The 16,456-nt window shown below is 37.8% G+C and overlaps 1 protein-coding gene and 1 non-coding gene across 2 annotated transcripts; one reads left to right on the plus strand and one right to left on the minus strand.

Annotated features, from left to right (window-relative positions):
* Positions 1–639: 639 nt before the first annotated feature.
* LOC117410186 (lectin-like) lies at positions 640–7,315 on the minus strand. Its single transcript, XM_034909840.2, has 6 exons — positions 7,213–7,315; positions 5,033–5,136; positions 4,284–4,531; positions 3,471–3,608; positions 2,715–2,820; positions 640–1,875 (listed from the first exon to the last, which is right to left on the minus strand). Exons 2-6 carry the CDS (start codon positions 5,088–5,090, stop codon positions 1,808–1,810), a joined length of 618 nt encoding a protein of 205 aa, XP_034765731.2. The 5' UTR covers positions 5,091–5,136; positions 7,213–7,315; the 3' UTR covers positions 640–1,807.
* Positions 7,316–16,348: 9,033 nt separating this feature from the next.
* Positions 16,349–16,439, plus strand: trnar-ucu (transfer RNA arginine (anticodon UCU)). Its single transcript is given in 2 exon segments — positions 16,349–16,385; positions 16,404–16,439. It is a non-coding gene; the product is annotated as a tRNA-Arg (tRNA).
* The last annotated feature ends 17 nt before the right edge of the window (positions 16,440–16,456 follow it).

Below are 16,456 nucleotides of genomic sequence, written 5' to 3' on the forward strand. Positions count from 1 at the left end.
CATTTCAATATTAATAATAATAATACTAGAATTCATTGAGGGGAGCTCTGAACCCCAGGACTGGGTGCAGCAGCAGCAGGGCTAGTGTGAGTTTGTAACCCTGCTCAAACTCCTGGCTCCTGATCATTTCAATATTAATAATAATAATACTAGATTTCATTGAGGGGAGCTCTGAACCCCAGGACTGGGTGCAGCAGCAGCAGCAGCAGGGCTAGTGTGAGTTTCTAACCCTGCTCAAACTCCTGGCTCCTGATCATTTCAATATTATTAATAATAATAATAATAATAATAATAATAATATACTTCATTGAGGGGTGCTCTGAACCCCAGGACTGGGTGCAGCAGCAGCAGCAGCAGGGCTAGTGTGAGTTTCTAACAGCAGTGTGGAGTAGTGGTTAGGGCTCTGGACTCTTGACCGGAGGGTCGTGGGTTCAATCCCAGGTGGAGGACACTGCTGCTGTACCCTTGAGCAAGGTTCTTTACCTAGATTGCTCCAGTAAAAAACCCAACTGTATAAATGGGGAATTGTATGTAAAAATAATGTGATATCTTGTAAAAATTGTAAGTCGCCCTGGATAAGGGTGTCGCTAAGAAATAAATAGTAATAATAATGAAAATAAATGCAGACACACACATCCGTTTCTTTTTCAATGCTGATCAAACGCTGTTTTATTATTGCATTCAAAAGCAAAGCGCATGCAGGATTTTACACAATGTAAAGAATGTTCAACATTTTGTTTCACACATTTTTTACATCAGGCTTCTTATAACAGTATAAAAAAATACAACAACACTGATATTATGTATAATATTGTATTCAAAATAGCTTTCAAAATCGCCTAGGCTGGAACCTCTTAAAATAGGGACCACTGATGGTGTTAATAAAGCTAATAAGAGGTGAGAGAATGGATTTTAAAGATGGTCAGCGCTCCTTTAAAGGGAGGGACCGGTGATCATGTTAATAAAGCTAATAAGAGGCGAGAGAATGCGTTTTATAGATGGTCAACACTCCTTCAAAAATGTGAATTAAAATATCGATTCATTTCTACAATGTGATTTGAAGCCTTGTCTTTATGCTTGGGAGTCCCTCTTCTCAATTGTATTTGATTACAAGAGCAGTACTGACTGAATGCCTTAGAGCAACGATAAAGAGAAAGGATCTGAAAATATATTTTTTATCTAAAATCAGGCTTTTTTTTAGCTTCTCTGGAGAATCCTGACTGCCGGGCCCTCATTCGAATCACACGAGAGCGTGACCTTTGAACTCCGCCAGCCCCCAGCCCCGCCCCCTAACCCCTCACCAGCTCATGCCTGCTCTACGCAAGTGGAACGAAGGAAGCTGTTCAGAGGTTGGCGATTAGAATTCTCCAGAAAAGCTTCTCAAAACAGCTCCTAAAACCAGGTAAAAATGAAATAAAAAGGTGTTGTTTTAAACCTCTAATTGTAATTTGAACCACGACAGCGAAATTCGAATCTTCTTTGGCCTTCCCCAGAAGAAAAGCTAAACCCTTTGTTTTACCGCCCCTTGGTGGTGGCTGTGTGGTACTGTCCTTTGTTTGTTTTAATCTGAACCATGCTGGTTTTACAATTCACTTTTAGTAGTATGGTATCAAAAAACACATCCACCCCCCCCCCAAAAAAAAAATGTAAAACAGAAAGCGCTCACAGTGATATTTCAAGCCGCTTTCTCTCTTTATCGAGATTTCTTTACAGTCACGGACGGTGGTTCAACATTCTGACTTATGAGGGAGCTCCTTTTTAAAACTGCCAAGCGTAGCGCGGATGAGCCTCGAAGCTTCTTCTTGCCTCAGTGCCTGTGTTCACACACAAAGGGCTTCCTTATACTACAGGAATGGTCGCTCCATTGTCCCCTCACTGAAAAGAGAACACACATGCGTGTGACGTAGATATACAAATCACAGGAGCATTCGCTCAATTACTGTATCAATAACAACAGCTATGATAATTATTATAATTAATAATAATAGGTTTAATGGAAACTGGAATACGTGGTTATTTAAGGCCTTCGTTAGGTAAAAGCAAACGAGGTTTGAGTGTGTTTTTTGAGCGAATGCGGGTCTTTGTGGGAGTGGCTGGGAGGTGCAACGGGGAGACGCGCGTTGCCAGGCAACACATTGAGCAGGAAGGCTAACCCGGGACTCAGCTAATAACAGACGGTCCTGATTGGGTAGGGTGTTTGGCTGTGACGTAGATATAGCTAACAGAAGAAAAAAAAACAGCTGATTTCACAGCATTAAAAATAAGTGTTTCAAGATACGTCACGATTATTATTATTATTATTATTATTATTATTATTATTATTATTATTATTAATAATAATAATAATAATAATAATAATAATAATAATAATAATAATAATAATAATAATAATAATAGCAGCAGTGTGGAGTAGTGGTTAGGGCTCCGGACTCTTGACCGGAGGGTCGTGGGTTCAATCCCAGGTGGGGGACACTGCTGCTGTACCCTTGAGCAAGGTACTTTACCTAGATTGCTCCAGTAAAAACCCAACTGTATAAATGGGGAATTGTATGTAAAAATAATGTGATATCAGCATAATGTGCTAACTTGTAACAATTGTAAGTCGCCCTGGATAAATAATAATATTGATGATACTACTACTACTACTACTACTACTAATATTAATAATAATAATAATAATAATAATAATAATAATAATAATAATAATTCCTCACCTCCCCAGTTCAGTTCCACACATGCCATGCTATAGTACCTTGGCCAGCTGGAAACCCAGTTAGAATAATCCCAGCTGGATCCATCAGTCCACAGAAACTTGCGGCTCTGCGAAAAAAAGATCAAAACACACAGCCTTATTCAAACTCTGCAGCCAGTGCGGTCCTACAGGCGAACTTCAGGTCTGCTCCGTCTCTCTCTCTCTCCCCCTATTTAGACAGTGCTTGTAGATCTCTTGATCCACCCCTCCTGGTCTGCACTGGACTCGCCTGACCTCAGCACCTCGTCACTGGATCCTCAGCTGATGCGCTCTCCTTGCACTATTGCACTGCTAATCTGTCACTGTAGATCTAACTCGCTGTGATCCTAACTTGTAGCCTCCTGGTTCATATTGTATTCTTGCAGTGTTATTATTATCTGCACTGTAAACCACACTGTTTTTAAATATGAATCTTGCATTGTAACCCTGTCTGTGCTGCTCTGTGACGCCTGTCTGAGTCGCCTGAGATTAAATAAATACAAATAAAAACACTGTACCAGTGGCTAGCACTATTGAGTGCAGTGCTTTGGCAGATCACTAGATGGTGCTGTTTCTTCTATAGAGACCCTGCCTGGGTTACATACTGTACTTCATGTCAACGGCAGCGCAGCTAGACCTGAAGAGCACACAGACAGACAGGCAGGCAGACAGACAGGCAGGCAGACAGACAGACAGACAGACAGACAGACAGACAGGCAGGCAGACAGTTTACTCTCACCCTGAACATCTCGTAGGCTCCTAGCCACACTCGAACCGCGTTGTTGCAGTGCGTGGTCAGGCAGGTGAGGGCTTGGTTGATATGGCTGTTGTGAACTGAAGCCAGGTGTCCACCACGAGCCCGTTGACGACAGTAGAACTGAGGAGAGGATGAACAAGCTGTGACCAGGAGAGTGTCTGTGTGCGTGTGCGTGCGTGCATGTGCGTGTGCGTGCATGTGTGTGTGAGAGCAGGAGTTTCAATATCGATGTTATACATTCGAGAACTCAATAAAACTCCATCGGAAGCCATAACATTATGCAGTAGCTATTTTATGTTAGATTTCAAAATGTTGCATTTTTTCAATTCGTCAGTTTTTTCAATTTCAATTTTTCAATTAGAGCGCTGGGTGCGGAATTCAATATGTTAACAAGGGAACATTATTCAGCAGCTTTCACTGGACTCTATGAAGCTGAGGGAGTTCATTCTATATAGAGGGGGTGGAATTCAATATGTTAACAAGGGAACATTATTCAGCAGCTTTCATTGGACTCTATGAAGCTGAGGGAGTTCATTCTATATAGAGGGGGTGGAATTCAATATGTTAACAAGGGAACATTATTCAGCAGCTTTCATTGGACTCTATGAAGCTGAGTGAATTCATTCTTTATAGAGGGCGATGATGCAAAAGTCTTGGCCACAGCTGTAGATCAGAAATAGGAATGACATCTTTCACAATTGGGCAATGGGTCAGTGTCATAGAAATCGCACATTGATAACCATGAATAAAACAGTCTCAGGTATAGCCAGAGCTGTGGTGATATTGCATTGGTACCTCAGCGTCAGTGAAGTTGTTTTGCATACTGTAGAAGGTGTAGACAGTGATCCCATGCCTGTAAGACTGGCTCTCACACAGCCCTGGGAAGGTAGTGGTGCAATAGGCTCCCCAGTCCTTGACGTCCACATCTGCATCAGCTACAACATCTGTATCAGCTTTAATATATGTATCAGCTTCAACATCTGTATCAGCTTCAACATCTGTATCAGCTTTAACATATGTATCAGCTTTAAAATCTCTATCAGCTTGAGGAGAGACAAACAAAGACAACCGGGTCAGTGACATCATCCATCCCCCATCCCAGCAATATAATGTGTGTGTGTGTCTGTGTGTGTGTGTTTGTGTGTGTTTATGTGTGTGTGTCTGTGTCTATCCGTCTGTGTTTGTCTGTGTCTGTGTCTCTATGTGTGTGCATGTGTGTCTGTGTGTCTGTGTCTTTGTGTCTCTGTGTCTCTGTGTCTCTGTCTCTGTGTGTGTGTGTGTATCTCTCTGTCTATGTGTCTGTGTGTGTCTGTGTCTTTGTGTATCTGTGTCTCTGTGTCTCTGTCTGTGTGTGTGTGTCCATGTCTGTGTCTGTGTGTTTGTGTGTGTCTGTGTCTCTGTGTCTCTCTGTCTCTGTCTGTGTGTGTGTGTGTGTGTCTGTGTGTGTGTGTGTGTGTGTGTGTGTGTGTGTGTGTGTGTGTGTGTGTGTGTGTGTGTGTCAGTGTATATGAATACAATCAGACCCTGCCCCGTGATAATCTTACCAAAAGAGGAGATCAGCTCAGCACTGCAGAGCAGCACCAGGAGAAAAAGACTCTTCATTTTGGTCAAACAGATTCGGAATCAATAGACACAGAATATTGATGGGCTGCAATAAAACACGGATACGAACAGGTCAGACTGCACCAGAAACACAGCAGCGTGCACGTGCATCAGAACAGCCCATTGCTGCTGTAGTTTTAAATTGCTGTGCGTATGAAACCAAACCACTGGAACTGAAAATCTTATCACAATAGACAGCTTAGCGATGGTCTAATTGAACAGGAGACTTTAATAAGGGTCAAATGCAGTTCATTTAAAATAGTTAGGGCGTCTGATTTTCGGGTGAAATTTTTTTTCCAAATTCAGGTGAATTCTTTTTTTTAAAAAATCGAGTAGAATTATTTTGAACAAAAAAAAAATCATGTGAAAATCGGGTGGATTATATTTTTAATACATATAATCAAGAAAGCATAAATATTCGTGTAGAAATCGAGTTTTATTTATAAAGAAATAAATAAATGAGTTGACAAGAAAGTTGTCATTAACAGTTTAAATCCCAAATGTATGTATTTTTCCACACACTGGGGTATGAAAACTTTTGACGACATCTCTCTCTCTCCCTCTCTCCCTCTCTCTCTCTCTCCCCTCTCTCTCTCTCTCCCTCTCTCTCTCCCTCTCTCTCTCACACACACACACACACACACACACATACTGTATATGGAGGCATTTCTCCATTCCAATCTAGTTTTATTTTAAATCGGGTAATACTTGAAAATCAGACGCCCTAAAAACAGTGAGAGAAAAGGAACACGGAGCCACACGTGATCAAACGCAGGAGACGTTTTAGAAGTTGTTTAAGACGCCTGATTAAAGCACAAAGTGGTCTAACAAAAGTTGAACAAAAGTTATTGTATTTCTTGCTCTTATTATTATTATTATTATTATTATTATTATTATTATTATTATTATTATTATTATTATTATTATTTATTTCTTAGCAGACACCCTTATCCAGGGAGACTTACAATTGTTACAACATATCACATTATACATTATTTCACATTATACAGATATCACATTATTTTTGCTCTTATTGTATTACTTGTATTGTAACACTTGAAATGTATTTGCTTACGATTGTATGTCGCCCTGGATAAGGGCGTCTGCTAAGAAATAAATAATAATAATAATAATAATAACATTTTCACACACAGGAACGCCTGTTGTTTCTATATCACTGATTACTGAGTGGGAATTGAAATTTTCAAACCCGGAGGTGTTTTCATGCAGGTGGGTAGATAAAGGATATCAATGCCAAATCTTGAGCTGTTGTAATGTGCACCCTACTGTATATACATTCAATATATTTAATTATTAAATAATCACAATTTCAGTTAATTTACATGATTTTCCCAATTGGCGACCGGTTTCTCTGCTAAACGCTGACTATAACATTGATAAAGGGCCATCGTTCACTGTAGAACAATGAGAAGCAGATACCTAGTTTTTTTAAGTGAGTTAATTCAGTACAAAATGCTACCAAAATAATTGCAACAAATCTGAACTTAGATCTACTGGGGTCATTTCTAAGCCCTCATGTTTTGATGCATGAAAGTTGCACACATTAAGGTAAAGGAGAATTCGATTTTTTATTAATGGTCATTTTTTTTAGAAGCTGTTAGTGAATGAAATGTATGCTGATAAACTTCAGTGCTACAATTCTGATTAGCTTTGAGAGATTCCTTGAGGAAACTACAGCTCTGGCCAAAAGTTTTGCATCACCTAGAATTTTAGGAGTGAGACATCTTTGTTTTTTTTTTTAAACTATAAGAACAAAATGTATTTATTTAACATTATGTGATCAAATAAACTACAAAATGATATCACAAAGAAAAAAGTCTACGGGAAACCATAATAGTAATACAGTAGTATTTCATGTTAGATTTCCAAAGGCCAGATTGTTCTATTTTCAGTTGTTCTGTTAAGCATATGCAAAACTACAAAGCGGTGTGTAATTCAATGTGTTAACAAGGCAACATTATTCAGCAGGTTGCATTCGACTTTATGAAGCAGAATGAGTTCATTCTATAGGGTGATGATGCAAAACTTTTAAGTGTGTACGATTTCCCGAGCGGTTTTGTTCACTACAACGGCTTAGAGAGGTGAAGTAAATGACTCTTACCTGACAGGAGAAGTCCAGTGTCCAGCTGTCTGGTTCTCCCTCCCAGCTCCTCGACCCTTTATATCCTAAATAATGAGGAACTCTCAAACCACCCCTAACCTCAGCCTAGAGCCATGACCAAAGAAGGCAATGTTCTCTCTGACTCAACACGCCCTGTTAAACAAGCTACATTATCGTACAGAAATCCTCGACAAGTTTAATCAGAATTAATAGTTTGAACAGTAATTAAGTCGCCCTGGATAAGGGCGTCTGCTAAGAAATAAATAATAATAAAAATAATTACTATAAAACACTTTACAAGGTTTGTAGTAATAACATTTTTTTCCTTATTTGAGTACAGAAAAACCTGCCAAATTCAGTCTCTCTACATAGCGGTGTCAGAGAATTTATGTTCCCCTTGTGAATATTTGTAACCCTGTATATTTTTGCATTTAAGTCTACAGCTGTCGCAAAAAAAGTTTTGCATCACCTAGAATTTTGGGATTGAGATATATAAGGGAGTCTAATAATAATAATAATAATAATAATAATAATAATAATAATAATAATAATAATAATAATAATAATAATAATATATTTACACATTTACCAGGGGAGACACTCAGGTTCCTCTTTTTACATTGAATTTTTGACTTTATGAATGTACCTGTTTCTGTTGAGAAAGTGTGCTGTTCATCTTCACTTGAGATCCTTTAAGACCCGACTTGTCAAAGTTCTGAGATCAATCAGCTGCTCGGAACCGGATGAGTGCTGACGGGCTGAACCACCTCATCTCACTCGTAAAACACATTCTTGACTTCTATGAACTTGCCCTGTCAATCTGTATGACACATTCATTTAGACAGAGGGATGGTAATCAGACTCCTATTGCACAGCAGCGTCACCCACTCCAGGTTTTACTACCAGCTTGATCAGCCCCAGTGTGTCTGGGTAACAAGCTCAGGTGTGTCTTATTATTAAACTCCTAGTGAAACCAGGACCGGATCACACTGCTGTGCAGCGGGAGTCTGATTCCGAGCCCTGCTTTGTAACTGCAGTTTAATATCACTAGACTAGATTGGACTGGAATTACATTGTAACTGCAGTTTAATATCACTAGACTAGACTGGACTGGAATCACATTGTAACTGCAGTTTAATATCACTAGACTAGACTGGACTGGAATTACATTGTAACTGCAGTTTAATATCACTAGACTGGACTGGACTGGAATTACATTGTAACTGCAGTTTAAAATCACTAGACTAGACTGGAATTACATTGTAACTGCAGTTTAATATCACTAGACTGGAATGGAATTACATTGTAACTGCAGTTTAATATCACTAGACTAGACTGGACTGGAATTACATTGTAACTGCAGTTTAATATCACTAGACTGGACTGGAATTACATTGTAACTGCAGTTTAATATCACTAGACTGGACTGGACTGGAATTACATTGCAACTGCAGTTTAATATCACTAGACTAGACTGGACTGGAATTACATTGTAACTGCAGTTTAATATCACTAGACTAGACTGGAATTACATTGTAACTGCAGTTTAATATCACTAGACTGGACTGGACTGGAATTACATTGTAACTGCAGTTTAATATCACTAGACTGGACTGGAATTACATTGTAACTGCAGTTTAATATCACTAGACTGGACTGGAATTACATTGTAACTGCAGTTTAATATCACTAGACTGGACTGGAATTACATTGTAACTGCAGTTTAATATCACTAGACTGGACTGGACTGGAATTACATTGTAACTGCAGTTTAATATCACTAGACTGGACTGGAATTACATTGTAACTGCAGTTTAATATCACCAGACTGGACTGGACTGGAATTACATTGTAACTGCAGTTTAATATCACTAGACTGGACTGGAATTACATTGTAACTGCAGTTTAATATCACTAGACTGGACTGGACTGGAATTACATTGTAACTGCAGTTTAATATCACTAGACTGGACTGGAATTACATTGTAACTGCAGTTTAATATCACTAGACTGGACTGGAATTACATTGTAACTGCAGTTTAATATCACTAGACTGGACTGGACTGGAATTACATTGCAACTGCAGTTTAATATCACTAGACTAGACTGGACTGGAATTACATTGTAACTGCAGTTTAATATCACTAGACTAGACTGGAATTACATTGTAACTGCAGTTTAATATCACTAGACTGGACTGGACTGGAATTACATTGTAACTGCAGTTTAATATCACTAGACTGGACTGGAATTACATTGTAACTGCAGTTTAATATCACTAGACTGGACTGGAATTACATTGTAACTGCAGTTTAATATCACTAGACTGGACTGGAATTACATTGTAACTGCAGTTTAATATCACTAGACTGGACTGGACTGGAATTACATTGTAACTGCAGTTTAATATCACTAGACTGGACTGGAATTACATTGTAACTGCAGTTTAATATCACTAGACTGGACTGGAATTACATTGTAACTGCAGTTTAATATCACTAGACTGGACTGGACTGGAATTACATTGCAACTGCAGTTTAATATCACTAGACTAGACTGGACTGGAATTACATTGTAACTGCAGTTTAATATCACTAGACTAGACTGGAATTACATTGTAACTGCAGTTTAATATCACTAGACTGGACTGGACTGGAATTACATTGTAACTGCAGTTTAATATCACTAGACTAGACTGGACTGGAATTACATTGTAACTGCAGTTTAATATCACTAGACTGGACTGGAATTACATTGTAACTGCAGTTTAATATCACTAGACTGGACTGGAATTACATTGTAACTGCAGTTTAATATCACTAGACTGGACTGGACTGGAATTACATTGTAACTGCAGTTTAATATCACTAGACTGGACTGGAATTACATTGTAACTGCAGTTTAATATCACTAGACTGGACTGGACTGGAATTACATTGTAACTGCAGTTTAATATCACTAGACTGGACTGGAATTACATTGTAACTGCAGTTTAATATCACTAGACTGGTCTGGAATTACATTGCACCTGAGCTTGTATATATATATATATATATATATATATATATATATATATATATATATAACGTATCAAGTTTCAGGCATGTATATCAAAACTTTTTTTTTTTTTTTTTCAAAAAACAAACCCTCTTTTTGCGTTTCTGTGAAACCAAGATGATAAGCTTTGCTTACAGTGTGAAAAACAACACGTTTTTTAAATGTGTAGATTGCAGGTCTGAAGAAAGAGGAACAATGGTTTCTGCTAACTTGTATTGCACAATCTAAGTTAGAAGAAACTTCTACCTTTGAATCTGTATTAATTCTAGTTAACATTACTTTATATAAACTTATATTTATATTATATCATGCAATGCTGGCTCTGAGGATCAGTCTAGATTTGGCCTCCCCAGCGCATCAGCATGCACAACTTTTGAATGAATTTTGTTTATTTATTTAAATGTTCTATATTTCTTGAAGTTAATTAGTTCATTCTTTTCTTTGGAGTCCCGCTGGCATCGTGTTCAGTCTATTTATCCATTTACTTTCTTTTATTAAGAACATAAGAACATAAGAAAGTTTACAAACGAGAGGAGCCCATTCAGCCCATATGCTAGTTTGGTTGTTAGTAGCTTATTGATCCCAGAATCTCATCAAGCAGCTTCTTGAAGGATCCCAGGGTGTCAGCTTCAACAACATTACTGGGGAGTTGGTTCCAGACCCCCACAATTCTCTGTGTAAAAAAGTGTCTCCTATTTTCTATTCTGAATGTCCCTTTATCTAATCTCCATTTGTGACCCCTGGTCCTTGTTCCTTTTTTTCAGGTCGAAAAAGTCCCCTGGGTCGACGTTGTCTATACCTTTTAGGATTTTGAATGCTTGAATCAGATCACTGCGTAGTCTTCTTTGTTGAAGGCTGAATAGATTCAATTCTTTTAGCCTGTCTGCATACGACATGCCTTTTAAACCCAGGATAATTCTTCTACATGTCACATTGTCAAATTTTAGCTACAGACTACAAACTTTACATCATTTTTGTCATGTCTTTGACTGGTGAAGTGTTGTACTATTGGTTCATTCATTTTTATTTTATTTCTAATGAAAGGTGGTTCTGAATTCAGTTCAGAACAGAAAACAGGAGGCACCTTTTAAAACAGAGAATAGGGCAGCAGTATGGAGTAGTGGTTAGAGGTCTGGACTCTTGACCAGAGGGTTGTGGGTTCAATCCCAGCTGGAGGGGTTGGGGGACACTGCTGCTGTACCCTTGAGCATGGTACTTTACCTAGATTGCTCCAGTAAAAAACCTAACTGTATAAATGGGTAATTGGATGTAAAAATAATGTGATTTCTTGTAACAATTGTAAGTCACCCGTGGATAAGGGCGTCTGTTAAGAAATACATAATAATTATTTAAAGTTGTTCCAGTCTCTCCAACTTATTTCATTTCATCACATTTTTCACAGGCATTTCCATAAACAACATTGCTATTTTTAGAGTAGGTATTAGTTATTAGTGGATATGTGGTGTTTAATTATACTTTTACTTCTGTCCATGTACTTACACACTTTAGATGTCCTAGTGCACGTATTCATATATATATATATATATATATATATATATATATATATATATATATATATATATCAAGTTTCAGGCACGTATATCCGAACCTTTTTTTCTTTTTTCAAAAAACAAAACCTATTTTTGTGTTTCTGTGAAACCAAGATGATAAACTTCACTTACAGTGTGAAAAACAACACTTTTTTTTTTTTTTAAATGTGTAGATTGCAAGGCTGGAGAAAGAGGAACAATGGTTTCTGCTAACTTGTATTGCACAATCTAAGTTAGAAGAAACAGATTGCCCCAATGGTTTCTTGAAACGTGGCTTGTGTTTTTGATATTTGAAATGGCTGGGGGCACTTTTGATAACTTTAGATAGCGTTGTTTTCACATTTCCAATGGGTTTTTGTTCTAGATTTTATAATATATATATATATATATATATATATATATATATATATATATATATATATATATATATATATATATATATATACAGTACTGTGCAAAAGTTTTAGGCAGGTGTGAAAAAATGCTGTAAAGTAAGAATGCTTTCAAAAATAGACATGTTAATAGTTTATATTTATCAATTAACAAAATGCAAAGTGAGTGAACAGAAGAAAAATCTACATCAAATCAATATTTGGTGTGACCACCCTTTGCCTTCAAAACAGCATCAATTCTTCTAGGTATACTTGCACACAGTTTTTGAAGGAACTCGGCAGGTAGGTTGGCCCAAACATCTTGGAGAACTAACCACAGTTCTTCTGTGGATTTAGGCAGCCTCAGTTGCTTCTCTCTCTTCATGTAATCCCAGACAGACTCGATGATGTTGAGATCAGAGCTCTGTGGGGGCCATACCATCACTTCCAGGACTCCTTGTTCTTCTTTACGCTGAAGATAGTTCTTAATGACTTTCGCTGTATGTTTGGGGTCGTTGTCATGCTGCAGAATAAATTTGGGGCCAATCAGATGCCTCCCTGATGGTATTGCATGATGGATAAGTACTTCTCAGCATTGAGGAGACCATTAATTCTGACCAAATCCCCAACTCCATTTGCAGAAATGCAGCCCCAAACTTGCAAGGAACCTCCACCATGCTTCACTGTTGCCTGCAGACACTCATTCGTGTACTGCTCTCCAGCCCTTCGGCGAACAAACTGCCTTCTGCTACAGCCAAATATTTCAAATTTTGACTCATCAGTCCAGAGCACCTGCTGCCATTTTTCTGCACCCCAGTTCCTGTGTTTTCGTGCATAGTTGAGTCGCTTGGCCTTGTTTCCACGTCGGAGGTATGGCTTTTTGGACGCAAGTCTTCCATGAAGGCCACTTCTGACCAGACTTCTCCGGACAGTAGATGGGTGTACCAGGGTCCCACTGTTTTCTGCCAATTCTGAGCTGATGTCACTGCTGGACATCTTCCGATTGCGAAGGGAAGTAAGCATGATGTGTCTTTCATCTGCTGCAGTAAGTTTCCTTGGCCGACCACTGCGTCTGCGGTCCTCAACGTTGCCCGTTTCTTTGTGCTTCTTCAAAAGAGCTTGGACAGCACATCTGGAAACCCCTGTCTGCCTTGAAATTTCTGCCTGGGAGAGACCTTGCTGATGCAGTATAACTACCTTGTGTCTTGTTACTGTGCTCAGTCTTGCCATGGTGTATGACTTTTGACAGTAAACTGTCTTCAGCAACCTCACCTTGTTAGCTGAGTTTGGCTGTTCCTCACCCAGTTTTATTCCTCCTACACAGCTGTTTCTGTTTCAGTTAATGATTGTGTTTCAACCTACATATTGAATTGATGATCATTAGCACCTGTTTGGTATAATTGTTTAATCATACACCTGACTATATGCCTACAAAATCCCTGACTTTGTGCAAGTGTACCTAGAAGAATTGATGCTGTTTTGAAGGCAAAGGGTGGTCACACCAAATATGGATTTGATTTAGAATTTTCTTCTGTTCACTCACTTTGCATTTAGTTAATTGATAAATATAATCTATTAACATGTCTATTTTTGAAAGCATTCTTACTTTACTGCATTTTTTCACACCTGCCTAAAACTTTTGTACAGTAATATATATATATATATATCATGTATTAAAAAGCAGTGCATAATTTTTCGAGATATTTTCACTGCATTGGAAATGTATTTGGATATATATTAACAAGCTGTCTATTTTATAACATATTTATTTACAAAGCTGAAATGTATTTTCCATTATCTAGCTCCTATCCTCAGAGACATTGCTCAAAGACATACAGTCTGAATGAATTGCAAGTGAATTAAATGAGAGAGAGAGAGAACTCAGTCGATCAATCTTTATTTTATATAGCGCCTTTCATAGTAGACCACAGCTTTACAGATACAGTAACAACATGAAAATCCATAATACTTTAAATACAGAGAAATGCATAATACTTGATATATAAAATATAAATGTATAATACATTAAATACAGTGGAAAGTTCATAATACATGAAATAGTAGCAGCAACACTGACAGCAAAATGACAACAAAAAATCTGTCATTTAATTTATTTTATTTTTTTTGTAATTGTTTTAAACTATTTTGTGTTTGTGTGAAACCAACTTGATAAACGTCCCTTGGAGTGTGAAAAACAACCGTTTTTTTGGTGGTATTCCAAGGCTGGAGAAAGAGGAAGAACTCCGCGAGGGATCCGAGTTTGGTTTACAGCTCTTTCGCTCTAACAGTTTATAAGTAACTTGAACTCTGTAACCATTTAAGAGCTAGAAACAATTTTTAAAAAAATGTAGGTAGCGCAGTGAAGGTACAGTTTACAGTGGAGATACTTGTTTACAGAGTTCAGTAACACGCACGCAGGCACGCACGCACGCAGGCACGCACGCACACACACACATATATATGTGCCTAAATATTTTATGCCCAAATTAAAAATAAGAAAAAACAAACAAAAAAATCGACATTTATTTCTGAATGTATATTATTATTTATTTCTAAGCTGACACCCTTATCCAGGGCGACTTACAATTGTTACAAGAAATCACATTATTTTTACATACAATTACCCATTTATACAGGTGGGTTTTTACTAGAGCAAGCTAGGTAAAGTACCTTGCTCAAGGGTACAGCAGCAGTGTCCCCCACCTGGGATTGAACCCACGACCCTCCGGTTAAGGGTCCAGAGCCCTAACCACTACTCCACACTGCTATTATTAAACAGAGAGACATACACACTATCTTCTTTATATATTAAGATATATGTGTTTATTTTATTTATAGTTAAAATCAGTATTAAATAAGATCAAATAATTACAGCATCTACCACTAACGAACTTTGACACGATTAAATCAGGCAAGATTCGTCTCGATCTCTTTGTTTTCCGAAACCACAGTTACTTTAGGATCGTATTCAATTGGTAGAGAGCGTTAAAATAAATTAAAAAATAAAAAAAAAACGCGGGACTGCTGTGATGAGATTCTCTATTAAATTAAAAAGAATATAAAACACGTGCTAATCTAAATTTACTCCTGAAATCGAGATATTAAGTTGTGGAAAACTGTCAGGCGGGCGCAGCGCTTCGAGCGGTTTTATCCAATACTCAGCAACGTGCTGCGTGTGAATTATAATGTCTTTATACGCTTTTTAAAGTTGAAAAATAAATTAATTAATTAATGCACTTCCTCGCTACTGATTAGGTATCTGCATTACTCGTATAGGTATCTGTATTCACGGTTTTAATTTTTTGGATGTGTGTGTTATTGTTTTCCTTACTGGACTTTACCCGTCTAAGCAAATCTTTTTAATATAAGTTGAACTTTAGTTTGCTCTTATCTGCTATGGATTTTATAACTGCTCTGATCTGTAACTCGATACTCTGTAAAGTGATACTCTATAATGTGATCATTTATTTCTTAGCAGACGCCCTTATCCAGGGCGACTTACAATTGTTACAAGATATCACATTATTTTTACATACAATTCCCCATTTATACAGTTGTGTTTTTACTGGAGCAATCTAGGTAAAGTACCTTGCTCAAGGGTACAACAGCAGTGTCCCCCACCTGGGATTGAACCCACGACCCTCCGGTCAAGAGTCCAGAGCCCTAACCACTACTCCACACTGCTGATAAGAGCTGTAAATCCTGGATAAAGGCGTCTGCTAAGAATTTAACAACAATAATAATAATAATAATAATAATAATAATAATAATAATAATAATAATAATAATAATAATAATAATAATACACGTGATATCGGCATTGGGATCCAACTACAAGGTTCGGTTCTGGCTTTTCAAACGACTATATAAGGCGATTCTGTGAAAGCTACGCTTAATAACTTCTGCAAACGCTTCCTGTCAGTCAGCTTATCTGAACACGCCCACCCCGTTACGTAGTTAAAGGGGGCGTGTCAAATAAAAACGCTGCAGAAGTGACATGTGATTGAAACTCAGTCAAGAGATTAAACTGATGATCCGCGCAGCGTTTATTGAACGTCTACTTAATATCAATGTCTGTATATCCATATATATATAGACATATATCTGTGTGTCTATATGCACATATATATATATAGATATACAGTGTGTGATTAATGCGGCTCTGTGGCGCAATGGATAGCGCATTGGACTTCTAGTTAAACACGGAGAGGTGATTCAAAGGTTGTGGGTTCGAGTCCCACCAGAGTCGACTTTTGTTTTAGACGA

This window comes from Acipenser ruthenus, unplaced genomic scaffold (assembly GCF_902713425.1).
Source record: "Acipenser ruthenus unplaced genomic scaffold, fAciRut3.2 maternal haplotype, whole genome shotgun sequence".
Taxonomy (NCBI): domain Eukaryota; kingdom Metazoa; phylum Chordata; class Actinopteri; order Acipenseriformes; family Acipenseridae; genus Acipenser; species Acipenser ruthenus.